The sequence below is a fragment of the Geosmithia morbida genome (assembly GCF_012550715.1).
Source record: "Geosmithia morbida isolate 1262 chromosome Unknown scaffold_1, whole genome shotgun sequence".
Taxonomy (NCBI): domain Eukaryota; kingdom Fungi; phylum Ascomycota; class Sordariomycetes; order Hypocreales; family Bionectriaceae; genus Geosmithia; species Geosmithia morbida.
In genome coordinates this window covers 1,107,941-1,134,004 of record NW_023336188.1, presented here as the reverse complement: position 1 = coordinate 1,134,004, position 26,064 = coordinate 1,107,941, and the positions used below count along the sequence as shown (strand labels likewise).

The window sequence follows — 26,064 nt, the reverse complement described above, 5'->3', positions numbered from 1 at the left end:
TCCTGCTTGCGGCAGCACACGATGACCCGTAGGCGTGAATACAGTGGTGTCTGCCTGCTGGTACGTCCTGGGTCGATGAGTGTGTGTCTTAGTGCTTGATTCCGAGGAAAGGAAATCTATCTACGAGATTATCTACAAATGTGAGTGTGGCAGCAGCCAACGACTGCCTACGCTCTTTTATAGATAACCTCGCTTTAAGGCATTCCCTCGAAGGAGAAGAAGAGAATATCAGACACACGCACCAAGGACCCAACAGACGTTATACGTGAGGCATAGCCCGTAGCCCGTCTAGAGTCTGGTGTACGTGTCACAGACAGATGCAGGGTAGTTTGGAAAATGTGACACTTGACGAAAATCGGCAGCGTCACGCTTTTGCATACTTATGTTGACCATTACTTCTCATCGACAGAAAATAGTAGAGAGAGGGAAAATAAACAGTAAAAACAGTATCAAGAGAACGAGAAGGAAGAGACCGAAAAAAAAAGATGAGGCGTATATAGAAAAATAAAATAGAAATAAAGTTAAAAAAAAAAAAAACTCGCCCAACGCCGCTAACTCCTCATATGTCATATTCTTTTAAAAAATGAGTCAAAGCAAGGAACAGAGGAAGAAGAAGAGTTCTAGCTCCTTAGCGCCTCGAGTCGATCCCTCATCTGATCCATGAGAGCATCAGCATCCTCCTCTTCCTCTTCCTCCACATGCTGAGCAGGCTGTGTAGCGACGACGGGCTTCTGGGGTTCGGGCACGGGGGCAGCCGGTAGCTTGGCAGCGGTGGCGTTCCTGTCCCTGAGAATCTCGCCGAGAACCTTGTCGATCTCGCCCTCGCCTTCCTCCTCGCCACCCTCGAAGAGCATGTCGTCGTCCTCGGGCAGGGTGTCGCCGACCATCTCCTCGATGATGCCGGCCTTCATCAGCTCGACACTGAGCTCCTGCATGGTACTCGACAGCTCGGGGAGGCGGATGAGCGAGTTGACATCCTTCATGACCCCGACACTGGCGCGGATCGAGCCCTCAATCTTGCGCACCGCAAAGGCCTCGTTGACCTGCATCTGCACGCTGTTCAACTGCGCCTTGGACGTCACCAGCCGGGCCGACGTCCTGCGCACGCGGATCAGCTCGCGAGCGAAGTCACGCACCTCCTTCTGCGCCTGCTTTGCCCGCGATGGGTCCCGCTGCGCTCGCCGGTCGGCCTGCTGGATCAGGTTCTTGGTCTTGGCCTCGACCTGTCGCACCTGCACGATGTCACGGTCGAGTTTGCGGATGTTTTGTCGAATCAGGGCGTTGCATTTTCGAACCTGATTTTTTTGGTGTCATGCCATTTTATCAGTCTTCGATGCCTTGTTATCGAGGAGGGTTGTAATCACCTGCTGCTGAGGATCCGGCTTTGCAAATAACCCTCGTAGTGTCTCCATGGTGGGCGTTAAAGGATCAGGTGACTGGGAGTATTTGGATTGGAGGGAGGTTGGGTTTTGCCTGCGGTGGATGAAGTCGGTCTTTTTCCCCCTTCTCCGTTATGTCCAGACGTAGAAATGTCTGTTGATGGCTTCTCCCGTGGGAGACCTTGATAACAGGATGCAATCGTGATTGATGTAATCCATGTGTTGGGGTCGGCGGTTCCAGTTTCTGACTGGCCGAACAGGATCACGTGACTCGAAAGCGGCCAGCTCCGGGTAGTTACCCATCAGAAAGTCACCGTTCGTGAACAACCTCGTACCTTCACAGCCTGCTTGCTCGTCCGCGGTTCCCCCTATATACTTGACGAAGCTGCGCCCGACGCCCACATAGCATCACCAGCGCCCCTTCTCATCTCCCTGCTCGCTGGTCGACCAATGCGCAACTGCCGATCGAGGCACCTCAGGCAACGATGGGCCACCCAGATCAGCGACATTGCGAACCAATTGCACGAAGCTGGAATCGTTTGGGGTGACGCTAAGCCAGACCTCATCGACCATAACAATGATGCATAGTTGATCGATTTTGGCGGCGAAAATACAGATGGCTGGGTACCCAATGAGCTGACAGGGTCAGTGGAAGGGGATTTACTGCCGGTCTATCGCTCTCGACTTCCCTCTCAGATGCGCATTACCCAGACTTCATACGGACTTGCGTGGTCAGTGAGCAACCTCCGCCGCTTCCCCCCCTACGCATGCTGGTGTTGGCTTGCAATCAGGGAGTTCACGTCAGGAGAAGAAACGCGATCGTGACCAGGACGCCAAGGACGTAGACAAAACCCCTCAGCCAGAGCGTGTTTTGAAGAAAGCGTCTTGTTGAAATAGCTGACGCGAGGCATACTCCGCAGCGTCTTATCTAGTAGAGGTAGGCGAATCGTACCTTGCCATATCCTGGCGCTATTGAGATGGCACGATGCCCCAAGACAAGACACTTCCAGGTTACAAACGACATCTCTGTCTACCCTGTAGCTCAGAGTTGAGCCCAACCGTCATAAGGCCGAACATCGACGAGCGGGCAATACATCGAGGCTTGCGCATAGATAAAAGTATGGCCATAAGACCAAAAGTTCTCTGGCTCTGAGGCTCTTTCATTGCGAATGATCATAAAGCCATAACCGTTATATTCTTGATCATCCCCTCCCCCCCTCAGGCGTAGCTCACTAATCCTCTTCCATCATCAATCGACTAGACAGTAGATCCCTGTGTGGGTAAGAAGGCGGCAGTTGGCAAGAACAAAGAAAGCAGGCCGGGAGCAGTTAATATCGAGATTGGACTGACCTTACAGCTTGACCGGCAAGAAATATTGTATGCAGACCCGTCGATGGAGGGCGTGTGTATGATTATGTTTGGGCACCACTATAAGACAATAATGAAGTGATGCTTTATTTAGTTAACGTTGAAGAATATTGCCAGTGTTTCGTCTCCATCAAGCTCAGCAAAATTCGAAGTGCCTATGCCAGGCCAGTCCCCTATCGGATCCTATGCAACGCTGTGTACTTCCGCTCTTCCGGAAATGTTACTGATGTCGGCACCCTTGGTGGGTTCCAGGCTGTCGCGAATGCATCTGGAAAAGCAGGAGCCGACGTAATTGTTCAACCTGAGGCGTTGTGTCCTCAAATGCTGCCCAGCGTGCTTGCAGGTCTGAGAATGGAATTGCCGCTTGTAGCAGTTTGCCACCCTTGCATGTTGTCTAGAACTGCAGCACCGCAAGATTCGGTATGCCCAGATCTGGACATGCCCGCACGCTGCTGTGGCATTCATAGGTAGCGGTAATGCTCACCTTATATGTGCGGTGTTGAGAAAAAAATTAGAGAAAAAAAGGTGTATAGCCGTCCTGAGAGTGTTGATAAAAGCACACTCGTACGAGTAGACGTATCAGAGGCGGGGTTCACCAGCTCCCAGCTCCCTCCCCCGCCATCAAGTATCGGATCAAGGTCCAAGGAAGTACTGGTATTCATACCTAGTAGGGGAAAAGATCACCGGAATTACTCTTTATCAGTTGGTGGTGAAGGAAAACAAAGAGAGAGAGAGAGTGTGGAGAGATCGACTACCCTGATGCTTGTCGACGCATATAGATTCTACTAGAAGCTACCCCGGTTGAATTTGTTGCGTCACGGTTTAGAGACGGCAAAAAAAAAAGAAGGAAATAATCAGTGCAGTGACCTTGGAAAAGAGTGTTGTGGAGAACTTGGTACGTCAGGCTCCAGGTGTGATACGCTGGTACTTACGTTTCTGGGCAAATCCCCCACTCACAGATATGTACCTGCATAACAAGGCCGAGGGGACCAATCTTTGGGATTCTGAACTCTTCCATGAAAACAGGTATTACTAGTATTACTACTATTACTCCTCTCTGCCTGAAAGCAAAGAGACAGCCTCATCAACTACTCTTGCATCCACAATCTTCTCTCCTGCTTTTCTCTTCCTTGATCCAATTCAATTTCTTCATCGCAGTTTAACTCAAACCGTTCTTTATAATATTTACAAATGGCTGACTACTCTACTCCCGAAGGTAAGCAAAGAAAAGCAGTAATCCCCCCTCCTTCTTGGGCATCTGTCGCGCTCCCCCTCCTCCGCCCGCCCTCTGTCACCCTTTGTGCTATCTCGATTCTAACGTGAAGACAAAAACTATAGTCCTCTGGGCTCAGCGCTCTTCCGACTCGGAACCGGAAAAGAACTTCATCTACCTGACCATCTCCGCCTCCGATGTCCCCGCCGACGGTCTGAAGCTCGACATCAAGCCCACGTCCGTCTCCTTCGAGGGCACCTCGTCGACCCTCAAGCGCAAGTACCGCGTCGACCTCGAGCTCTTTGCGGAAATTGATCCGGACCAGTCCAAGATCAACCACACCAACAAGAACATTGAGATGAGGCTCCAAAAGAAGGACCTCAAGGAGGAGTACTGGCCCCGCCTCCTCAAGGAGTCCAAGAAGCTTCACTTCCTTAAGACCGACTTTGACAAGTGGGTCGACGAGGATGAGCAAGATGAGGCTCCCGAGGAGGACATGTCCCAATTTGGTGGCATGGGTATGTTTTTTTCCCCCTCTCCTCTCTCTCTATTCCTTCATCCCTGTTCCCTTCTCACCTCTCCCATTCACACTCTGCAAAAAAAAAGAGCAAAAATGCTAATATGTTTGATAGGTGGCATGCCCGGTATGGGTGGTGGCCCCGGTGCCGGAGGCGACTTTGGAGGTATCGACTTCTCCAAGCTCGGCGGCATGGGTGGAGAGGGTGGCATGCCCGACTTTGGCAGCATGGGTACCGCCATCGACCCCGACAACATCACCGGTGGAGCTGATGAGGATGACGGTGACGACGACGGCGAGGAGGAGATGCCGCCTCTGGAGGAAGTCGAGGATGCTGCTGCGCCCAAGAAAGCGTAATCTTTCTTTCCACTAATAACCAGAAAAGAGGGAATCACTGGGAAATCACTTTTTGACGATGTGACGAGATGGAAATGTTTCAATAAAAAAGAAAAAAAAAACACAAGAAAACAAACAAAAGAGGGTCAAAGGCGCAAACCACAGGGTATTTTATATCGTTCAGCTCAACCGGAGAAAATTTCACTTTCTCTTTTCTTTCTGCTCTTCTTCACATCATAGTGCGGTCTCCCTTTCTTGATCGATCACCTGCGGTCCGTTTGCGGCTAGTATCATTGCCGACGCTCGGGTTTCCCTTTGCACTTCACAGCAGTTTTATCATCTCGCAGCTGACCTACGCTACTACTGTATTGGCTCGTGTTTTGTCTTTCACTTGACTCTACAGTCCCTGCGTACCTGTAAATAAAGAATCGAATGCTAGTATTTCTTGTGCGAGCCCTTACAGTACCTCAGTGCTAAAGTACCAACCTTGACCCCGCCAATCTTCTCAGGTCAAACGTACTTCGCATCACGCCCAACATAGCAGACATCCTACATCCCCCAAGCACATCTGAATCACAGCCATGGCCAGTCGTACGCACTCATAAGATTAATTCCTTTACTCCTTTGAATGATATGTAATACATGACGGGGATTCCTGATCCCCATTGCCCAGGTACAGTCTGGCGGGCAGTGTCATAAAAAGAAAAGAAAGTAGAAAAAAGCCAAACCCCATTCAACAAACTACTCTCGAGGTATTTTTTTTGTGGGTTTCGTGATAACTTCCTTGTCCTTTCGCTTGTGACGAACCAACCGTATTGTATGATGAGGGAGGAGACGTCTTCCTCTTCCCGTATTCTCACACATCGCTGCCAATGTCAAGTTACTACAGCACGACAATGTTAGTTTCTAGCTTTGCATGTATCCACTCAGACGATTGTAGTACAAACCTCAATGTCATCCATAGCCTCGCCGTTAGCAGCAGGTGGAGGGGCCGGGGTGGCAGCGGCAGCGGGAGCGGCGACGGCAGGAGCAGCACCGGCGTTCTCGTTGGCGGGAGCGGCATCAAAGTAATCAGCCATCTCCGAGTCAAGCTCGGCAGCCGTCTTCTTAGCGGGACGGGCGTTACGGCCGCGAGGCTTCTTGGCGGGCTTTTGGGCGTTCTTGGCAGGGGCGTTGTTCTTCTTGTCTGTGGCCGCTGACTTGGGCTGACCCCTGGGCTGACTGTGAACAGTTTTTAGTATGCGTTCCTACGTATGCTTTAGGGAACCACAACTTACCTGGTGCGCTCCGCAAGCGTCTTGACAGTGGGGATGATTTTTTCGGCCTGGCCAGCGGCGACAACAATCTCAATCTGAGAAATTGTTAGTTACGAGAACCAAAGCATGTAAATGCTGGGTTTCCCTCTTACCTTGATGGGGCGGCCGTCAACCAGCAGTCCGTTCAGCTTCTGAAAGGCTCTGCTAGCGCCGTCGGCCTCACGGAAGATGACGTTGGCGACACCACGGCTCTGGGAGTTAGGACCGTAGGAAATGTCGACCCTCTTGATGGGACCAACAGACTGGACAAAGTATTCCTGGTGGGCACAAGGGTTAGTAAACCGAAAGTGTTGAGTTGAAAGCCCGCGGCGAGTTCGAGTTCGTCTCGATCGATCCGGTTCAAGGAGCCATAGTACGCCGGTAAAAGGCGATCTCGATAGGTTGTTCAGACAGCGAACGAGCAAAACAGTGAGCCATGGAAGACGATGCAAATGCAGTGCAGCGTGCATGTATGGCCAGCCCTCGCAAGAAAAAAAGTAAACGAGCTCCATGCATGTGGTGGAGTCCAACCAACTCCGGTATTTCTGCATGACCAACGCATCTCATCCAGACCTTAGATAGCTATGCCCGGTTTCAACCTGGGCGCCCGTCTCTTCTAGCCTCCGCACTCTTCTCCTCGTTCGACGTGGCGCATGTAGAATGTGAAGTGCTTCCCCCTGATGCTCATGATGCGATGTGTCCTGCATGTGCTCACTGTTTCGCTCGTTCAGCTTGTCTTGTTCCAACGACTGAAACAATCCGAGAAAAGCCATTCGCATTTTCACACGATTAAACAGATCCTCATAGCCGCACCCGTCTTTTCAGTCGCTCGACTCTACTCCAATGCTGACCAGGCATTTGGGAGTGAGCATTGAAAAACGACAAGGGTGTTCTCAACCTCCCGAGCGATGTTCTGTCTTCCAAGTAACGCTTTTTTCCAGGGAAGGAGACGACGGCCGTCATAGGGTTGTTTTGTCTTTGCCAAGGGAGGCATGGCTGGGTGCATCTCATGTGGAAAGGCTGCGTCGTAAAAAGAAATTGGAAAGATTTTGCGAGAGGTGATACGTCGAATCAAGTCCGCGGGCTCAGAAAGCCTCAGCGGAGACATACCTTGATCTGCTGCTCCGTGACGTCCTTGGGCTACGAGCTTTGGGTTAGTATCTGATATAATATTGTCAAAATTGGCGAGGTGAAGCTTACCAGGTTGCTCACAATGACCTTGCTGTCTCCCCTAGGGGGGGCGGCCTGGGCAGGAGGAGCGTTGCGGCCCCCTTTGGTGGCCTTCTTGATGCCACCGGCGGGGGCGGTAGGGACGGAAGCACGGGTGGTGCCGCGACGCTGATTGCGACGACGGCCACCAGCAACCTTGCGCTGAGAGGCGGTAATCTCGTCGAGAGACTGGTTGAGCTTGCCAGACATGATGACGGTTGATTTGAATTTAAAAAAAGGAAATGAGAGAAGTGGTCGGTGATGGAGTCTGTCGGAAGGTAGACGACAGAAGTTGATGACTCGGGGAAAATGTATCGAGTGCAGTGGTGTATCAATATATTAGGCGGATCGAGTTGATCCAAAAAGCAAAAAATTCGTGTAGTAGCGCGTCGAGCGGTGTATTAAAGTCAAGAGAGGGAAAGGTCGAGCTGAAGTATGAAGGAAAGTCGCGTAAGTTTTGTGTGAAGATGGCGACCTGGTTGGAGAAGAGTAAGAGTTGCGGATGAAAAGATAGGAAGTTTGGAAGGTGGGAGAGGGAGAGGGAGAGTGAGACGAGAACAGAGGGGAGGGGGGCGCGGATGGGATGGCCGCCAGGCTAGTAGGGCGAGAATGTTTGTCGCGCGAGCTCATCACCTAATAGAACGCGCTTTTCTGCCTGAGGCCCAAATCTACCTGGGGCTCAGGGAAAAGATAGGGGCCTAACTTGGCAACTGCATGTGGCTTACGTGCATCTTAGCACCGCCACATATACTCAGCCACGACTCTGATGCGGTTGAGGCCAACTGGCAACAGATGGTTTCTTTAGACTACATTTTTGCACTTAAGTGTTAAATTGAAGAATAGTCAATAGGTAATATCGCATTAGCTGGTACCTTTGAGCTACCAGATATATATGTTGGGCGTTGTATTGAAGGAAAGCTTGTCTAATACAAACGCCATCACGACGCATGGGAACAGTGATACGATTACAAGCATCGTTAGTAGTAGTAGTAGCAGCAGTATTCCGCACTAGGGATGGAAACAATACTACTCGCAGTACTAAATATAAATTCACTTGCTCTCTGGGATTTCAAGTGCGGTAAATGCCCATTAACTTTATGAGTTTGTTGAATGCGACCGGGAGGTCTCCCGTCATAGCTGTAAACCCATGGCAACTAATCTACAACTGGGCCAGTTTCCAGGAGCGAAACAAAAATCCCAATACGCCGTTGCTAAATTCTCAGACGAACTCTTCCCCGTAACATTTTTCGTATGCGGTTCCGTCGATCCCACGTCTGGTATCCAGGGCCCAGGATGTCTGATCAAGGCCATCGCCGCTCTGCTGCCGCTCCTCTCTATGACCCGAAAGAAAGGCCGCAGCGCCGTTCATATGCACCAATATCACTGTATCATATCTATTGGTATTTCCATCACATTCGTTATAGGTAACGGATATTACTGATGGGACAAAATATAGGTGTGCGCAGTCTGCTGATGTAGTAGTGGGAGCGTCTCAGTTGGTGCCGATAGTCTTCTTTTCCGACGAGGCCCCCAGCGGCTGCTCTTCCAGCTTGTCGGTCGAGTTCACCTCAAAGTAGTGATAGGCGACAATGAGGATCATAGATGCCGAGCCGAGGAATACGGCGAGGGTGTACAGGTCTCCGTCGGATATCATCGTGGTTTTCGGTTGGAGTAGTCGTCTTGAGCGGTTCAATCCAGGGGGTACCTGCTCAAGTAAAGAGTTAGGAGGGCTGTTCGTCCTATATGTAGTTGATGCTTGTAATTACCGTGTTCTTCCTCACGGAGAGAGAGAGAGGAAGTGGTCCGATGGACGTTTCTTTGGACTTTGTAGAATTTGTATTCGTAGGAACAGTAGCAACAGGACAGCTGGTGCTTCGTACTCGTAGGCTGCGGGCGTCGCGGCGTATCTCCCCCAGGGCGCTAAACTCAACTGGACAGTAGGTGACACCGACCCATAAAATCGAGATGTGCCCACGAGCCCACACAAAAAGTTCAGTGCACGTGACGTTCTGTGACCTCATGCCACCGCCACCACCCCATACTCCAGACTTTGACAGCCCATCAGCGCACAGGCTGACTGTATTTATCTTTCTACCTTCTGTGGCCTCCGTGCGCAGGCGACGACGACGACGAGTGAGACCGAAATACCCTTTGCGGCACTCTCCGGCATCTAGACATCATATTTGGGTCCGATTTGGACGACCCCAAGCGAATCTTCTACTTTTCGACCCCTCGTTCACACCCCGCCAACAGCCCACCATGGCGAAAAAGGATGCCAAGAATGAGAAGGTGCCGGCCAAGAACAAGGTGTCGGCCAGCAAACTGGTCGAGGATCGCACCTTTGGTATGAAGAACAAGAAGGGTGCCCAAGCGCAGAAGCAGATTCAACAGATGCAGAAGAATCTGAGTGCTAGTGGCAGCGCTGAAGAGAAGAAGAAGGCTGCCGAAAAGGCACAGAGGGAAAGGGAGAAGAAGGCCGCAGAGGATGCGAAGAGGGAGGCCGACGCTCTTCTCAACCGCCCTCAACAGATCCAGAAGGTTCCCTTCGGCGTCGATCCCAAAACTGTGGTCTGCATATTCTTCAAGAAGGGCAACTGTGAGAAGGGCAAGAAGTGCAAATTTGCACACGACCTCTCGCTGGATCGAAAGACGGAGAAGAAGAACCTGTACACAGACACTCGAGAAGAGGACGAGAAGGAGAAGAAGAAGCAGGAGACATCAGCCGACTGGGACGAGGAACAGTTACGCAAGGTCGTCTTGTCTAAGAAGGGCAACCAGAAGACGACAACCGAAAAGGTGTGCAAGTTCTTCATCCAGGCTATTGAGGATGGCAAGTATGGCTGGTTCTGGGTTTGCCCCAACGGCGCCGATAAGTGCATGTACAGGCACGCTCTACCACCTGGGTAAACATTCCTTCTCTCCGTTACTGTCTACGTCTTGTTCTTTTTTACTAATCCGCATTGTACACAGTTTCATCCTCAAGACCAAGGAACAGCGAGCAGCTGAGAAGGCCTTGCTGGACAAGTCGCCACTAAAAACACTCACTCTGGAGGACTTCCTGGAGTCCGAGAGGCACAAGCTCACTGGGACACTCACACCCGTCACACCAGAGACCTTCGCCAAATGGAAGCAGGAACGCATGGGTAAGAAGCAGGCTGAGGAGCAGGCACGGAAGGCCAAGGAGACGACTGGTCGTGATCTATTCGAAAGCGGCAAGTGGAAGCATGACGAAGATGAAGACGACGACGACGACGACGGCGACGACGAATGGAATCTCGAAAAAATGCGCAAGGAGACAGAGGCCATTCAGCTCAGGAAGGAGGAGGAACGACTGGGGTACGCTATTGAGGGTGTAAACCCGGTGACTGAGGAGGCGACCGAGACCACCACTGGCGAAGCAGAGGCGGCGACATGATTTTCATTTGTTCTTTTCGTGTGGACATATCGAAAAGCAGCAGTCATAACTCGCTCATGAAATCGGTGCGCAGCGCGCCAGAGGCATCTCCGAGCCCAGCCGGATGCTGACACGAATCGTGCGACTCTGGTTGGCTCCGAGTTGGTGGTGTTATATTGCTGCTGCTTGGAGGACAAACATTGGCCTAAAAATCCTCAGATCCTTGGCCTATCTATGATGATGAATTCATACTATTGGAGAAGTGTGTATCCTTCAGGAAATATTATATATAAGAGATTGGCTGATGGCTGGATAATACACATTCAGGGCACAGACTGAATTTTTTTTTACCCCAAGGAACAATCGTAAATACTGTCTTGATAGAAGTCCAGTTTAATTGTGAAAAGGCATAGTGCCGGGACAACTAAGTCACGTGATATAATGAATGGACGCCCGAAAATCTTAAAGGTCGCCTCCCAAACCGGAGGTTGACCTCAGCCCCCTCCCAATGCGTATCCTACTTGTGATTTTGCCGCAACACCAGGGACCGCACGGGGTTCATCTTTAGATTTTCTCGACAGTATAAACAGGAAAATCAATTCTTCCCTCCCGGATTTCATCAAATAAGCTATCATTTACTACTACTAGGGGATCGTTGACCCAGGCACGCAGGATAACCCATACACACACACAAACGCTCATCATGAGTGGCTTGGATGTGGAGGCTTTGCTGGACGCGGCGGCCAAGGGCCCCGAGCGTAAGCCGACGGACGACAATGACCAGGTGATGGAGGATGCGTCATCCAAGAACGATAGACGTGGCGGCCGAGACGACGATGACAACGAGGACAGGGAACGCGGTCGATACCGGTCTGATAGCCGGGCGCGCGACCGAGGTGACCGCGACCGCGATAACGACCAGCGACGGTCACGCAAGGACCGCGAGAGGAGGGACGCCGCTAGCCCGGGCAACAGGAGCCGCAGGGGGGGGTCGCCGGCCGTCGACGCGGTGGAGGGGACCCCCCGGAGCGACACGGGCAGCCACAAGAGTAGGCGCAGAAGCAGAAGCCGAGATGATGACCGCCGTCACTCACGCCGCCACCACAGAGACGGCGACTACTACCGGGGTGGGCGGGGCCGAACGGCCGACTCCCGCTCCCGCTCGCCCTACGGCCGGTACAGGCCCCGAGACGATCACCGCCGCGGCGACAGGCGGGATCGACGTGACCGCCGCGACTACGGTCGGGGACGCGGTAGTCGTGGAGGAACTGGAGGAGGAGCTGGAGGCGGCGGCGACGACGACGACTACGGCCGAGGTCGCGGGGCTAGGGACGACGGCGGCCCTGGACGCCAAGGTTCCGAGGATGAGAGGGACCGACGCACCGTCTTTGTCCAGCAGCTCGCCGCTCGTCTGCGCACTCGCGAGCTGAAGGAGTTTTTCGAAAAGGCTGGCCCAGTCAACGAGGCTCAGATTGTCAAGGACCGCATCAGCCAGAGATCCAAGGGGTGAGTTTTTATCCCTCCTCCTATTTCGTTTTCTTTTTTTCCCCCCTTCTCCATTTCCGACAACACACACACAAAGACAATGCTGACATGTGAATTTGCAGAGTCGGTTATGTTGAATTCAAAGACGAGGAATCTGTTGCGCAGGCCCTGCAGCTCACGGGACAGAAGCTCCTAGGTATTCCTGTCATTGTCCAGGTCACCGAGGCCGAGAAGAACCGTCAAGCCCGCACGACCGACTCGGGCAACCATCCGAATTCGATACCTTTCCATCGTCTCTACGTCGGAAATATTCACTTCAACGTCACAGAACACGACTTGCAGGCCGTGTTTGAGCCCTTTGGTGAGCTGGAGTTTGTCCAGCTCCAAAAGGATGACACTGGCCGTAGCCGTGGCTATGGTTTTGTGCAGTGAGTTTCTCTTCTTTATCCTTTTCTTACATCTTGTCGTCTTCCGTATTCCTCTTCTTCCCTTCCTCCCCTTCTACTCATGTGTGTATGTGTGCTTTCATCAACTGACAAACAACTCTGATAGATTCCGCGATGCTGGCCAAGCTCGAGAGGCACTGGAAAAGATGAATGGCTTCGACCTGGCCGGACGTCCAATCCGTGTCGGTCTTGGAAACGATAAGTTCACCCCTGAGAGTACCGCCAACCTGTTGCAGAAATTCTCCGGCCGTGACCAAAACAATGGCAAATTCCAGGGATCCAACTTCTCCGGTGCCGGCGGACGCGGCTTACACCAGCAGCAGCAATCGGCCGGGTTTGACCGAGCCGGCGGCCGAGACGGCGAGAAGTCTGGCGGTGCCAGCGCCCTGGACGATACGGACGTCGGCGGTGTTAACTTTAGCAACTACAGTCGCGATGCGTTGATGAGGAAACTTGCTAGAACCGATGAGACAGCCGTTGCGACAAACGGCAGCGGTGCCGACCAACACCAGCAGGACCAGCGCCAGATGCCTAAGCCCAAGGCCGAGGTCAAGGCTCTACCCGTCAATGTCAACATGGCGAGTCGCTGTGTTGTTCTTCACAACATGTTTGATCCCGAAGAGTACGTCACCTCCCTCCCTCCTGTGCCATCAGAAGAAGGATAGGAAGGGGAAGAAGGAACAGATGTTAACACACTTTACAGGGAAGAGGGCGAGGACTGGGTCAAGGAACTAGAAGACGACGTCCGTGAAGAGGCCGAGAACCGCTACGGCCACGTGGTTCACATCTCGGTCGATCCCAACTCCAAGGGTGACATTTACCTCAAGTTCGACAAGGTGCAGGGCGGGGAAAACGCCATCAAGGGTCTCAACGGCAGATACTTTGGTGGACGGATGATTGACGCCTCCCCTGTTGTAGACGCCGTCTACAGCAGTTTGTTCTCCCGTTCGCGGGCATTCTAAGGAAGAAAAGCAAAAAAGAAGGCTAATATTGTTTTCATCCCCGCGCGATATGCACACGCATACCCCCTTTTATTCCGATCCCTCCTCGACTACTCTATATCTCTCTCATCTAGAAACACACAATATTCTTCCCGTCTCATTTCATCGACGACGATGACACCAACAAGAGGCAACTTGTCAGTCTCTCCCCCCCCGGACCAACCACAGACACATACGACATCAGACTAGGGCTTGCCCCCTGTTCCCTTACTGATACATCTTCCCCTTCCTTCCCCCTTATATCTTGCTCCATAGGCTGCCTTGTTTTAAAATATTTTAGGGACGGTGTAAAAAAGAATCATTCTTCTCCACAATGGTACTTTGTTCCCCTTCTTTCCTCTCTTATGTGGCACAATAAAACCAAAACACAGAGCCTGCTCTATTATTCTCATATCGGCAGACTTCCATTAGATTTCTTTTTTTTTTCGGGCGGGAAACGAAAGAGGACAGGGGGGGGGGGGAGAATTTGCAACAAAAGAGTCTTAGGTTCAAAAATCTTTGGTGAATCTAGACTGACTTTTTCATTCTTATACACTCACTCTCCATTGCTCCGGTGGACGATCCGACTCTTTGGATACGTATCAGTGAATCATTGCCAATGTGCCTTTGATAGGGACGGACAACGTCCCATCTGTGAGCCATGATTGTTCGCATTCATCGCCGCGTGCAAGACGATGGAGTCCAGTGGCTCTACCCTCGTTGTCCCTTCCAAGTTTTTCCATGTACAAGGTCAATTGTTTCCAGTTTCACGTGTTATCGTGAGTACGCGTGCCAGCGTCGTTTCAGTGTAGCACCTAGGGCAAGACGATAGATATCTATAGTAGCAGACGGTGCTATATCGTGGTACTCCCGCTCCCTCAAGTTTCCTTTTCCTTAATGGAAGAGAAAGGAAAAAGAGGAAGAAAAGATTTCCTCACACTGTCGGGACAATAGGATGGATCGGTGGGACAATGCCATCTGGCTGCCGGCTGCGTGGCACTGCGCGTTCACCGGTGCTCGCTTCCACCTCACTCACCTCTCTGCTCTTCTTGGAATGTGCCTGGGCAGTGTTCCCTCCTGGGATTCTGTTCACTTCTTCTCTCGTCTTATTCCCCTCCCTACAATAGACTGGGTGATGAGGTTTTCCTTTTTCTTTCGTCTCTCAGTTTCTAACAATCCTCACCTTCTTCTTAACAAGCACCCTTTCCTAGAGTGAATCATAACAACGCTTCTGCTGGCTCAGACTTCTCTGTTTCCTCATCGCTAAAGGAGCAAGCATCAATCTTCGTCAGTCATCATTTATCTCACCTCATTTCTGCTCTTCCTTTTCCCCCTAATTTTCCAGTTACTTTTTGGGATTCTTGAGAAGAGGAAGATAAGAAGAAGAAGCATTTACTGGGTTTGTTTCTCCTCTACCTACCCCAACTCTACATCCACATACATAACTGACTAGTATCGAAACATTATATAGGTAGCACTGTGGTGTGTATTGACTTGGAGCTACGATTGATGAGATCTTACTATAACCTTTCTGAGGTCGACGCCCTTCTTCTTCATCCTTCCTTTGCATTCTCGACTTGTGCCTCGCCTCAGGACCGTTTTGTCCTCGACACACACATTCTCTCATCGTGAATCTCCCAGTCCTCAGCCTCTACGGCATGAGTTCCCAGACGACCGACGATTCAGTCGGTCCTTACGGTACGCCTCGGAAAGGGGCCATCCCTAACATCGATTCAGGCAGCTCGAGCGATTCCGCCGGCGGTGGAGTGCCGCTGAACATGGACTACTCGCCCTGTCTAACCGGCCCGTCTCGAGCTGACCGCATCTACGAGAGGAATCAGAATCATGCAAGTTGAATTTCATACTCTCTTCTTCTCTCCTCTCCTCTGCTCTGCTCTAGTTCCACTAACAGAATGATATGAATATGACACAGCCCGCCTTTGAGCAACTGCACACAGTCCAAGACATCCTCTACAATGTGCAAATGTCGCTTCGTCGCATGCCGGGTGTGTCGTCGTCCGAGGCCGACAAGATCATCAACAAGCTCAAGGATGTGGGCTGCATGGTCAACAAGGAGATTGTCCAGCTTGTCGACGCCCTGACCAACCTGGCCGTCGACGGGGAGGAGACTGCCAACTCGCTCGCCCGCTTCAGCATCGACGCCAGCGTGGCCAAGGCCACGCTCGAGGAGCGGAGACAGACCATCCGCCATCTGGAAAAGGAGCTGTCGGACGAGAGGGACAGAAGTCTCAGGGCAGAGGCCGACATGAACAAGATGGTTGACGATTTGCTACGCGTATCTGGCGACTTCCCGGACCTCAGCAACAAGGCGGGCGGCGAAGTGGCTGACTCGGGCGACGAAAGCCAGACCGATATGGACAAGGTATGCAATAAATGATGTCTTCTCTCTATACAGCTCAAACCCCGCCCTCCCCCCCCCCCCCCCCCCCCCCCACCCCCCAGACACACACATATAGAGAGAGAGGGGGGGTGGGGGGGAGATGCAGAAGGAGTTTAGCATAGTACTAACAACGAGACCAAAAACAGAAACCCCAGACCTTCCGAAACATTATCAACAACCTCGAGACCCAACTAAACAATCGACGCTCCTTACAGGCCAAGAAGAGCAAGGAAAAGCCGGAGATGCTCGCCTGCGTATCTACCTCGCACGAGGAGGACGACAACGACTTGGCCTTCAGGGAGCCCCTAGAGAGAATATCCCAGCAGCTCAAGAGCGCCAATCTCGGCAGCGACGGTGGTGGAGTGCCCTCCCCCACCAAGGACCGCCATCGCGGCATCGACAGGACCCACGCCGCCACCCCGGCCCCTGGTTCCGCCGGTGCACGTGGACCAACTCAGTCGTGCTTCCCTCTTCTAACCGAGTTTCGTTCCCAGACGGTCCAACCAACCGGCTACTCGCCGCTCGGTGCCGGACCCCCTCGCGCCCCGTCAGCCCGCCCGGTCCAGACGAGCCGACATCTTACCAGCTGGGGGAGCACCTCTTCCGGCGCCAGCAGCTCTCTCATGTCCCCCACCAGCAGCGTCGGGGCAGCTGGTCGCGCCCCAACGCGTAGAGGGTACCAGCTCGGTCGGCATACCACGTCTGTGTTTGCAGAGCAGCAGCAGCAGCAGGGTCTTAGCCTGGGACTGACTCGTCCGGGAACGGCCTTCCCCATCAGCGGACGCGGTGACTTCTACCAGCCCTACCATCTTCAGCAGTTAACGCGCGGTGGCGGTAGGTATTCCAACTTTGACGCCGCCGCTGTCGGAATCGGAGTCGGAATCGGAGGAGCTGGAGAGATGCACACCTCTGCCAATGGTGGCGCCTTGGTCCCTACGCGCAACGGCGTCGCATTCGGAGGCCAGCATCGCATGGGCCCCACGATCCAGCTGACCGAGAGGTCCGTCATGGCTTGGTCGGAGCAGATCTCGCAGCTCTACGCGGCCATACGAAACTTTGTCGACGCGCACGCCGCCCAGCCCATGACCGAGGACCCCGAGAGGACCCTGGCCGATACGGCCGTCTGGCCCATCCTGATGCGCACCTACCTGCCGCTGTCGGACGCCGAGTCGGCCTCGTACCTCGAGTTCCACCTGCGCGACCACAACTCCAAGAGGTGCCTGGTGACGCGCGTCGTCGTCGACTACGTCGTCAACCTCGTTTGGGTCCCCGGTGCGTGGAAGGGTGCCGACGTGGATACTTCGCATGCGCTTGTCGAGTTGGAGCGTGATCTTGCCAGGGCTTCTGGTGATCAATATTACGGTAAACTCTCTCTCTCTCATTCCCTCTCTCTCTCTCATACTTCTCTCTACATCTTCGTTCGACTAATAGGACTGACAACTCCCAGGCCAGACATCATCTTCCCGTCAACCCCTACTGGATAGACAGTCGGCCATAATCGACTCCATAATGAAGGAGCACGCGCCCTCCTCCCCCTTCCACAAGGGCAAGATGGAGGAGATCTCGGGCATGCTGCTCAACAGCCTGAGACCCCTGCTCAACCCTAGGACCAGCGCCCAGGACGCCTACGGCCACCTGGTTGCCGTGGCGGAGAAGGCCTGGGACCTGTCGTCCAAGATCCTGTCGAGCCGGCTGACCTTTGACTTCCGTTTCCCCGAGATCGGCACCCGCTTCAGCACCCAGAGCATGGTGCCCGTCTGGCCGGTCGACGTGGACCCCGTGGAGCTGCAGACCAGGCATTGGCGCGTGGCCATGGTGACGACTCCCGTCATTACCTGCCGGAATGATACGGGGTCAAATATTTCTGCTCACTCTGTCTGTCATGCTGATGTTATTTGCATGCAATGATTTTTCTTCTTTTTCTATTTCTTGTCTCTCATCTCCCCCCCCTACTTTTCTACTTTTACTTTTTCTACTTTTTCCCCCACTTTTTCCACTCTTATCTTTCTCTCGATATGGTTTTTTTTTCTTTTTACAGTCTTTGGTTTTCTTTGATACGCAACAGTACAAAAGTTGTATTACTATTATTGTTGTTGTTGTTTTACTTTCCTTTCTGTGATCCAAATCCACACTTGCAAAATCCTTAATTGCACATACAGGCTTGCTTTTTTGTCTTCTCCCTTTTTTTTTGCCATGAGTATCACACGACTTGAGTGTCGGTTGGTCAAGGGTAAAAAAGGGTGCATCTTACAGGGATCATGAGATATGATAAAGAACAAAGGCTATGATAGATAACTTGCTAGCATTGAAATTGCTTTGCTTTGAGACAGACTTGGGAATTATGACAGAGGGGTTAGATCAGCATGGAAGAGATATCGTAGATGATGAACGTCATAATGAAATCTATAGAGCAAAGAAAGTGTGTGTCATGAGGCGTCATAATAAAAAACATGGACAAATTGTGTAAAGTAGCACCGTATGTATCTCCGGGTATTATCCCCTCAACGTCGTAAGCAGTCTTGAGCGGGCACAGTACCAAAACCCCCTCGAGCGTTTTTTTGCGTTCCATCCATCCCGGCCTTTTCGCACCCTACCACCTAGGCCAATCGTTCGAAGCACGCTGACGATCGATCCTGCGCACCACAGCACCGAGGACGACCTTGAGGATGCCGTCCGCGGTCAGCACGCCTGTGCCGCAGGAGCGGTCCCCGCCGTCCCAGGTGGCGGTGTCGACCATGTCGCGGATGCCCATGTCGGTGAGGCTGTCGTCGAGGTGGCGGAGGGCGTCGCGCGCGTCGGGCATGGAGCCGACCTGGAAGAACTGGATGCCGACCTGGTAGAGCGGGGCGTCGAGGGCGTCGAGGCGGCGGGCGAGCTGGACGATGACGGACTCCGGGTCGTCGGTGGGGGCGCCGTCGGTGATGACGATGACGTTGACGGGCCTGACGTCGTCGACGTCGTGGGCGGCCGCGACCCGGTCGACGTAGGGCCGCAGTATGTGCCAGAGGCGCGCGCCCGTCATGGTGACGGACCGGGGGCTCACCGAGCCGAAGATGCGGGAGGCCGCCGCGGGGTCCGTCACGTTGTGGTACCCGCCGTCGCGGTGCGTGGCGGACCGGTGGTTGAGGAAGTACATGTCTACGCCGTCGACGTCGTGGGCCGTGCACACGCTCGTGATCTGGGACAGTACCCGACGCGCCTCTCGCCAGCTGCGACCCGTCATGGAGCCCGAGTCGTCGATCAGGAAGACGGTGTCAAAGGTGCTCAGGAAGGCGTATCTGTCGTCGTCGTTGGTTATGCCGCTGTCGCGGAAGCGGAAGGCGGGACTGCTGTTGCCGTCGGCGGTGGCCTTGTAGATGACTGGGGAGGTGGCAGAGTAGGCTGGAGGAAGGTCATCTGAGATGTCGGGAGGAGGCTGTCAGCTTCGCTGTATTGCACCGCTTGCGGTGACGTCTCGTATGGTCGATATATGGGTGGAATTGAAGATCTATTTACCCATGATTGTGGGAGGCGAGTAGCCGGGAATGGTGTCACTGTCATTGGCCGTGGCGGTCTTCTGGAATACCTTGGTCTTGATTGATCCGAAGAAGCGGCTCATTGTGTTCTGTGTGTGTGTGTTGTGTGTATGTGTGCATGTGTTGGGTGTTGTCCGATATGCGGGACTTGCTATGTTTGATGTTGGTGCTGATGATTGATGAGACCAGATGGCAAAGAGTCTGGAGGTATATATGCTGTCCAAGTCGGTCAATGTGAACGATGTAGTGTGAGACCCGATTATGCCTTGCAAAGAGTATAGGTTGCTACCGATGTTCGCAGAGAGGCATATCATGTAGGGTCTGGGCTGTGAGCGACGTCATGTCTACTACTACTACTACTACTACATGTTAGTAGTGTTACCAGCAGTACGCCGGTGACGATGCCTTCAGGGCCTCAGTGTTACGTTGTGCGATCTATCCGTCAGCCTTATGCGCCCGGCATAGTCTGATTGGAGGAGTAGAGCAGAGAATCATCACATGCTTTTCTCCTGGAGTTGTAATGGTTGACAGTATGCATCATGGTGGATGGCGGTTGGTGGTTCTGGGGATGTCCGGGGGAGGGATTTCCATATCGGCATGGCTGGCTCAACTCAGCGGGTGTCTGATATTGTATCGCTGTCCCGTAGAGCTACACAGCCCCGCCACCTCATCCACAGGCCGGGGGGAGCTCACCCATGCAGCACTGGGTGGCAGGCAAAAGATTAGGCGCTATGCACCGCCACAAATACGCCCGACGTGGTAAAGCGGATCTACATGTCAATGCCATCGAAGTCAGGCAGGAACACCAGCCTAAACTGCTTCCCATGCCCTCTCTTGAGGACTTGAACTGTAGGATCAGGTTGAAACAAGGGCTATGCCACGGTCGCGAGCAAGCTGATACTGATAGCGTCGTAGGTGCGGCGGGTGGTACGATTGATGCCAGCCAGAGGATGCCCCGTTGTTGGTCAGCGTGAAAGGGGCAGGATGTGCCTTGTCTGCGGAGTTATTACGAGTAACCCAGGTATTGCCGCTCAGCAGGGAGAGAGAGCGCAGCATCACTCGTACGGAGGGAGCTCATCTGATGGCTGATGCAGTCAGCTAGTTGGCAGTTGGTAGGACTTGGCAAATAACACTAGTAAGCTAAAGTAGTATAGTATAATACGAGCAATAATATTACTACCGATACCTGCTAGCAGTGATGGGACAGCAATGGAACTTTCCTCACAGCTAAGCTGGCAAATGGTGACCGACCTCTGGGCCCTGGGTCACAGCCTGTGACCTGTGGCCTGTAACCCGTAAGACGTGACCCAGCGGATGGCATCAGCGACGTCAGGCCCGATCGCAGATCAGCCTCCCTGTCGATGAGCAAATGGACGGTGCGGAAAGGAAAGAACGGGAAGATGGCAAGAGCGGCACAGGAAGCTGCGGCAGGAGCAGTCTGGCTGGGATTGTGATTATTGCAGGCCGGGAAAAGAGCGGTCCAGAATTACGAGGAGCGAGCCTGCAAGCGTGCTGGTAATAATAACGATGCGTGGTGGGTAGTAGACTGTACGAGTAGAAAGAGTATCGACATGCCACGATGCAGAGTAGAGTTCATGTTCCTCATACAAAGACTGAGGCGGTTACGGGTACTGGGCTGGGCGGGGTGCAGTGAAACGTGCATGCTACACACCCTTCTGAAGGCTCCATGAGTACGGAGCACGGGACTGGTGAGTACTCACCTTGTAATCCGTACAGGCTACAATCAGGCCTATGAGCTCGCATGCATGGACACGGACGCCACCCACCCTCCTACCCTTCTACGTGTTACAACGGCAATAATGGCCCGGGGGATGGCCCGGGGGATGGCCCGAGCAGCGGGACACCTCGAGTGAAGACTGGGCAGTGGGCCATGATCAGTGGAACACCGAACACTGAGCAAAACCCGCCCGTAGCGGATGGGCAGCGAGCGATCCATCAGTGGGGGTCGAACCCAATAGGGGACCCGGTACGGATAGAGGAGGACATGGTCGTGATTACTGCTGTAAGTAAGTTGAGCATGTAACGGTAAGCGATGATACATGCATGCATACGCTTCACTGTACGGGTACGGATGGCATGGCCATTGACCACCGCGCAACGCTGTGTTGCCGATGATGCTTGGTGAATGCCACCACTGTCGGATGGAGCCTTGGGGTGCTCACGATACACAGAGAGCTCATACGTTGTGACTAAACAATAGCTCACAGCTCGAGCCAGTTGGATGCCACAGCGTCTCCGCTGCCCCTGGCCGCGTACCTGTAAACAGCAACGAGCTCTCTCATCTTGGCCCGGAACATGACCGACAGGGGACCCGCTGTGCCGTCGCCCTCAGAACTCTGGGGGAAGTCCAACAGAGCACCAGAAAATTTAGGAGTCCTTCATTTATTTATTCCTTTTTTTTTTTTCTTTTTCCTTTTCTCCCTCTCTCTTTCAGTCGAGCCAAGGGGTCATGTAGAAACTTGATTCTCTATTTATCTGGGTAGAGAAGAAGAAGATAAAAAGCTTCGTTCCTTCCATCTCTCCAGCACATACACACACACACACACACACACACTCCCTCTCTCTTACTCTCTCCTCCAACCACTCCACTGGTATAAGTCATCGTCATCGATATCACCTCTCTCCCTCTCCCTCTCTCCCTCTCGCCCTGAGCGGAACACATCACCCATCCTCCAGCCTTCACATAGTCGCCACCATGTCTTTCGGCGGACGCAAATTCTCCATCAACCGCCACACCGGCGAGCCCAAGCCCATTCTTCGTCGTGGTAGCATGACGTCGGAACCTGGTGCTAATGGTGAGTCCCGACCATAATCGAATCCAGCCACCACCAACACACACACACACACACACACACACAACGAAGCATTTCTCCTCGCATCCTTGATCTTCCCATAACCCTCTTGCTCTCCTCGTTCCTCTGCGGCCTCCCATCATTGCACACCGCATTCCCAGAGGCTAGCAAGGACCCCCGCAGGCGTCACCACCCTCTTCCCGTCCCACCCCGCTCTCCCTCTCCCTCTCCTCTCTATCCCTCGTCCTTGCGTCCCGCGGTGCGGCTGGGGTGGCCGATCTAACCGAGACCAACCCCCGAGACCGATGCAAGCATGCAGTCACTAACGGCGCATCGATGTGTCCCCCCCCCCTCCATCAGAGCTCAAGTCCAAGGTCCACCGCCAGTTCCGCAGCGCCCACGAGGGCCACATGCCACATGCCGGCCTCGACGCCACGCGGTCGTCCACCGGTGTCATCTGGTGCACCGAGCGCGCCGCCGAGTACGGCTTCCTCGAGGATCCCGACTCCTGGGCGAATCTGGGCCAGGGTGCCCCCGAGGTCGAGGACGACATCAACGGCTGCTTCGAGCGCCCCAAGACCATCGATATCTCCGTCGCTGCCCGCGAGTACGGCCCCACCGCCGGCATCAAGCCCCTGCGCGAGAGCATCGCGAAGCTGTACAATGAGATGCACCGTCAGGACAAGGACAGCAAGTACACCTGGGAGAATGTCGCTGTTGTCCCTGGTGGCCGTGCTGGCCTGATCCGTATCGCCGCCGTCCTGGGCAATGCCTACCTCAGTTTCTTCCTGCCCGACTACACGGCCTACAATGAGATGCTGAGTCTGTTCAAGAACGTCAGTCGATTCCCCTCCCTTCCCAAGCCCTGGCCATGACCCGACCACCAGACAGCCTCTTGCTCGATGTATTACGGCATGCACATGCCTGTCTGCTACCTGTACCCGCATCGTTGAGAGCGGTCCACGCTGACGACCTCTTGGCCAACAGTTCGCCGCTGTTCCTGTCCCCCTCTCCGAGGAAGACGGCTACCACATTCACCCCGACAAGATTGCCGAGGAGATTGCCCGCGGCACCTCGGTCATCCTGACCTCCAACCCCCGCAACCCCACCGGCCGCGTCGTCGCCAACCCTGAGCTGGCTGAGATCCAGGACATCTGCCGTGGCCGCGCCACCCTCATCAGTGACGAGTTCTACTCGGGCTACAACTACACCAGCAACTGCGACGGTACCACCATCTCGGCCGCCGAGAATGTCGAGGATGTCGACGAGGACGATGTCCTCATCATCGACGGTCTGACCAAGAGGTTCCGTCTTCCCGGATGGCGTATCGCTTGGATCCTCGGCCCCAAAGGCAAGCAGAGCCCCTTCCCCGATTGAGAGGAAAGAACCATACTGACAACCATTCTAGAGTACATTTCTGCGTAAGTTGTATACCTCAACTCGGTCAAGAGTATATCGTCGGGTTTTCGCCTAACATCCCCCCCCTCCCCCCTCTAGCATCGGCTCTTGCGGTTCTTACCTCGACGGTGGTGCCGCCCACCCCTTCCAGGAGGCTGCCATTCCCATGCTCGAGCCTTCTGTCGTCCAGCACGAGATGATTCACCTCCAGCGCCACTTCCGTGTATGTTTCATCTTTATCCATCTCTCTCTCTCTCTCTCTCTCTGACTGGCATACACTCCCCCCTCCATGACCATGTGTCGTCTGAACGTGACCAAACTGACAGATTCAAACAGGACAAGCGTGACATGGTGGTCAGCCGCCTGCGCGAGATGGGCTTCGTCATCAAGTACGTGCCCGACTCGACCTTTTATCTATGGCTCAACCTCGAGGGTCTCCCCGAGTCCATCTCGGACGGCCTCAACTTCTTCCAGGCCTGCCTGGAGGAAAAGGTCATTGTCGTTCCCGGCATCTTCTTTGACCTGAACCCTTCACGTCGTCGTGATCTCTTCGACAGCCCCTGTCACCACTTCGTCCGCTTCTCGTACGGTCCTAAGATTGATATTCTCAAGAAGGGTCTTGACGGTATCGAGCGTGTTGTCAACAAGTAAGCTCTCTCGCCCCTTATCTCTCCTCCTTCTGTCTTCTTCGTTACTTGTATCCCCGCTGCTGTCGTGCTCCTCCCATCAATTCGCATTGGTACATTCGAACTGACATATTCACAGGCACCGTAACAAGGCATAAATGCTGTCCATGACTCCATTCAACCCCAAGTTTATCCCGTCCATCCAGCACCTGAATGCAATAGAGCACAGGGGAAAAAAAAAGTACAATGAATAGCGGAACATTTGCATTATTTCAGAAACGAGCTTTATCTCTTCATCTTTCCTCTTATCCCTTTCCTTTCTCTTCAATGCACATTGATATTGACACAACACAAGTATGGTCTGCATGTTGTTACTAACAGTGGTACCACTTATGGAAGTTGTAGTATGAAGGTAGTAATAGTAGGTAACGATACAACGCTGTGGTGTATTACCCCCCCCCTTGCTGTAGTAGACTAGTAGCTACTGACTTAAGCGTCATGACCTTCCAGATAGATAGATTATAGTGAAATTGCGAATCTACATCTACCGTCAGTGCCACTATATAGAAGGGAGTTCTGATCCATCCCGTCATGTATCCAGCCGGGTTGTAAGTACATGATTCTACATGCAGAAGTACAAGGGGCTCGAGCCGTGAATCTCCTGTGCATGTAACCTGTACCCGTACCTTGTATAAATACTCCATACATGCGCGTAAGGCACCATAACCCCCCCGGACGCCACAACGAGGCACCCGGTCCCGGCGGTCCCACCAACCCTTTTTCTATCTCCTTCTTTCTGTTTTATTTCTTTCTTTTTCTTCTCCAAACAACTACGACGACGACAACTTCTAACTTTTTCTTCCTTCTTCTTCTCTTTTCTCATCCTCAAAACACACCACGCACCACGCATCCACACAATAACCAAAACACACACACACACACACACACACATAACAATGCTCCCCCTAAGACGCCACATTCTCAAACGCACACTGGGATACCCGAGCAGATGGTACTCTCAGAAGCCATCTACGTCACACCAACAACAACAACAACAACAACAACAACAGCAGCAGCAGCTGCTGCTGCTGCAAGACGACGACAACAGCAACAACAACAGCAACAACAACAGCAACAACAACAGCAACAACAACAGCAACGACAACAGCAACAACGACAGCAACAACGACAGCAACAACAACAGCAGCAGCAGCAGCAGCACACCAAAAAATATCAAGAGTCTACCCGCTCCGGGCCAAGATGAATCACCCACAAGACTAGACGTCAGCGGTCCGGACGGGTCGACAGCCAAGCTATCCGGTCTGGGGCCGGTGGTGGTCAACGCGGACGGCACGACGGGTCTGGTGGCCAACTGGGCTGGCATGACGGCTCACGAGAGGGAGGCTACACTTCTCCTGCTCAAGAGGCGGAACAAGGCTAGACTCGAGGTTCTGAGGACCGAGGGTCGTTCATAGGCTCCATGTATCGAGGCCATGCATGTGATCGTGGTCGTATTGCTACACGTGATGAATGTAAGAGTGCATGTAGAAAGCGTACATCACTTTTCTTCTTTTCTCTCTCTCTTAAGAGAACAAAGACACATGCGTGTATGTATATATATAAATATATATATATATATATATATATATGTGATATTCCTGCGGGTGTCCACTACAACCCCGACTTTAC

The 26,064-nt window shown here is 53.1% G+C and overlaps 12 protein-coding genes across 12 annotated transcripts; 7 read left to right on the top strand and 5 right to left on the bottom strand.

The window, feature by feature from the left end:
* Nucleotides 1-620: 620 nt before the first annotated feature.
* Nucleotides 621-1,412, bottom strand: GMORB2_1091 (charged multivesicular body protein 3; the record flags this gene model as incomplete). The annotated part of the gene is made up of 2 exons (XM_035463073.1): nucleotides 621-1,295; nucleotides 1,365-1,412. The coding sequence occupies 2 exons, from the start codon at nucleotides 1,410-1,412 to the stop codon at nucleotides 621-623; spliced, it is 723 nt and encodes a 240-aa protein (XP_035324497.1).
* Nucleotides 1,413-3,938: 2,526 nt separating this feature from the next.
* Nucleotides 3,939-4,834, top strand: GMORB2_1090 (CS domain; the record flags this gene model as incomplete). Its single annotated transcript, XM_035463072.1, has 3 exons — nucleotides 3,939-3,963; nucleotides 4,086-4,478; nucleotides 4,593-4,834. 3 exons carry the CDS (start codon nucleotides 3,939-3,941, stop codon nucleotides 4,832-4,834), a joined length of 660 nt encoding a protein of 219 aa, XP_035324496.1.
* A 905-nt stretch (nucleotides 4,835-5,739) lies between these two features.
* On the bottom strand, nucleotides 5,740-6,578 carry GMORB2_1089 (THO complex subunit 4; the record flags this gene model as incomplete). Its single annotated transcript, XM_035463071.1, has 3 exons — nucleotides 5,740-6,034; nucleotides 6,091-6,164; nucleotides 6,222-6,578. The coding sequence occupies 3 exons, from the start codon at nucleotides 6,576-6,578 to the stop codon at nucleotides 5,740-5,742; spliced, it is 726 nt and encodes a 241-aa protein (XP_035324495.1).
* A 625-nt stretch (nucleotides 6,579-7,203) lies between these two features.
* GMORB2_1088 (THO complex subunit 4) lies at nucleotides 7,204-7,527 on the bottom strand (the record flags this gene model as incomplete). Its single annotated transcript, XM_035463070.1, has 2 exons — nucleotides 7,204-7,248; nucleotides 7,309-7,527. 2 exons carry the CDS (start codon nucleotides 7,525-7,527, stop codon nucleotides 7,204-7,206), a joined length of 264 nt encoding a protein of 87 aa, XP_035324494.1.
* Nucleotides 7,528-8,809: 1,282 nt separating this feature from the next.
* Nucleotides 8,810-8,971, bottom strand: GMORB2_1087 (uncharacterized protein; the record flags this gene model as incomplete). The annotated part of the gene is made up of 1 exon (XM_035463069.1): nucleotides 8,810-8,971. One exon carries the CDS (start codon nucleotides 8,969-8,971, stop codon nucleotides 8,810-8,812), a length of 162 nt encoding a protein of 53 aa, XP_035324493.1.
* A 605-nt stretch (nucleotides 8,972-9,576) lies between these two features.
* Nucleotides 9,577-10,732, top strand: GMORB2_1086 (Zinc finger C-x8-C-x5-C-x3-H type (and similar); the record flags this gene model as incomplete). The annotated part of the gene is made up of 2 exons (XM_035463068.1): nucleotides 9,577-10,220; nucleotides 10,288-10,732. 2 exons carry the CDS (start codon nucleotides 9,577-9,579, stop codon nucleotides 10,730-10,732), a joined length of 1,089 nt encoding a protein of 362 aa, XP_035324492.1.
* A 682-nt stretch (nucleotides 10,733-11,414) lies between these two features.
* Nucleotides 11,415-13,604, top strand: GMORB2_1085 (RNA-binding protein 39; the record flags this gene model as incomplete). Its single annotated transcript, XM_035463067.1, has 5 exons — nucleotides 11,415-11,495; nucleotides 11,559-12,217; nucleotides 12,319-12,624; nucleotides 12,749-13,264; nucleotides 13,346-13,604. The coding sequence occupies 5 exons, from the start codon at nucleotides 11,415-11,417 to the stop codon at nucleotides 13,602-13,604; spliced, it is 1,821 nt and encodes a 606-aa protein (XP_035324491.1).
* A 1,942-nt stretch (nucleotides 13,605-15,546) lies between these two features.
* GMORB2_1084 (uncharacterized protein) lies at nucleotides 15,547-17,931 on the top strand (the record flags this gene model as incomplete). The annotated part of the gene is made up of 3 exons (XM_035463066.1): nucleotides 15,547-16,005; nucleotides 16,239-17,385; nucleotides 17,471-17,931. 3 exons carry the CDS (start codon nucleotides 15,547-15,549, stop codon nucleotides 17,929-17,931), a joined length of 2,067 nt encoding a protein of 688 aa, XP_035324490.1.
* A 682-nt stretch (nucleotides 17,932-18,613) lies between these two features.
* On the bottom strand, nucleotides 18,614-19,621 carry GMORB2_1083 (von Willebrand factor type A domain; the record flags this gene model as incomplete). The annotated part of the gene is made up of 2 exons (XM_035463065.1): nucleotides 18,614-19,404; nucleotides 19,519-19,621. 2 exons carry the CDS (start codon nucleotides 19,619-19,621, stop codon nucleotides 18,614-18,616), a joined length of 894 nt encoding a protein of 297 aa, XP_035324489.1.
* A 2,633-nt stretch (nucleotides 19,622-22,254) lies between these two features.
* Nucleotides 22,255-24,400, top strand: GMORB2_1082 (Aspartate/methionine/tyrosine aminotransferase; the record flags this gene model as incomplete). Its single annotated transcript, XM_035463064.1, has 6 exons — nucleotides 22,255-22,354; nucleotides 22,712-23,187; nucleotides 23,339-23,675; nucleotides 23,760-23,772; nucleotides 23,849-23,972; nucleotides 24,086-24,400. 6 exons carry the CDS (start codon nucleotides 22,255-22,257, stop codon nucleotides 24,398-24,400), a joined length of 1,365 nt encoding a protein of 454 aa, XP_035324488.1.
* Nucleotides 24,401-25,331: 931 nt separating this feature from the next.
* On the top strand, nucleotides 25,332-25,656 carry GMORB2_1081 (uncharacterized protein; the record flags this gene model as incomplete). The annotated part of the gene is made up of 2 exons (XM_035463063.1): nucleotides 25,332-25,387; nucleotides 25,614-25,656. Coding segments are annotated over 2 exons (99 nt in total), but the record flags the coding sequence as incomplete, so codon positions are not given.
* Nucleotides 25,657-25,757: 101 nt separating this feature from the next.
* Nucleotides 25,758-25,850, top strand: GMORB2_1080 (uncharacterized protein; the record flags this gene model as incomplete). Its single annotated transcript, XM_035463062.1, has 1 exon — nucleotides 25,758-25,850. One exon carries the CDS (start codon nucleotides 25,758-25,760, stop codon nucleotides 25,848-25,850), a length of 93 nt encoding a protein of 30 aa, XP_035324486.1.
* Between the last annotated feature and the right edge of the window lie 214 nt (nucleotides 25,851-26,064).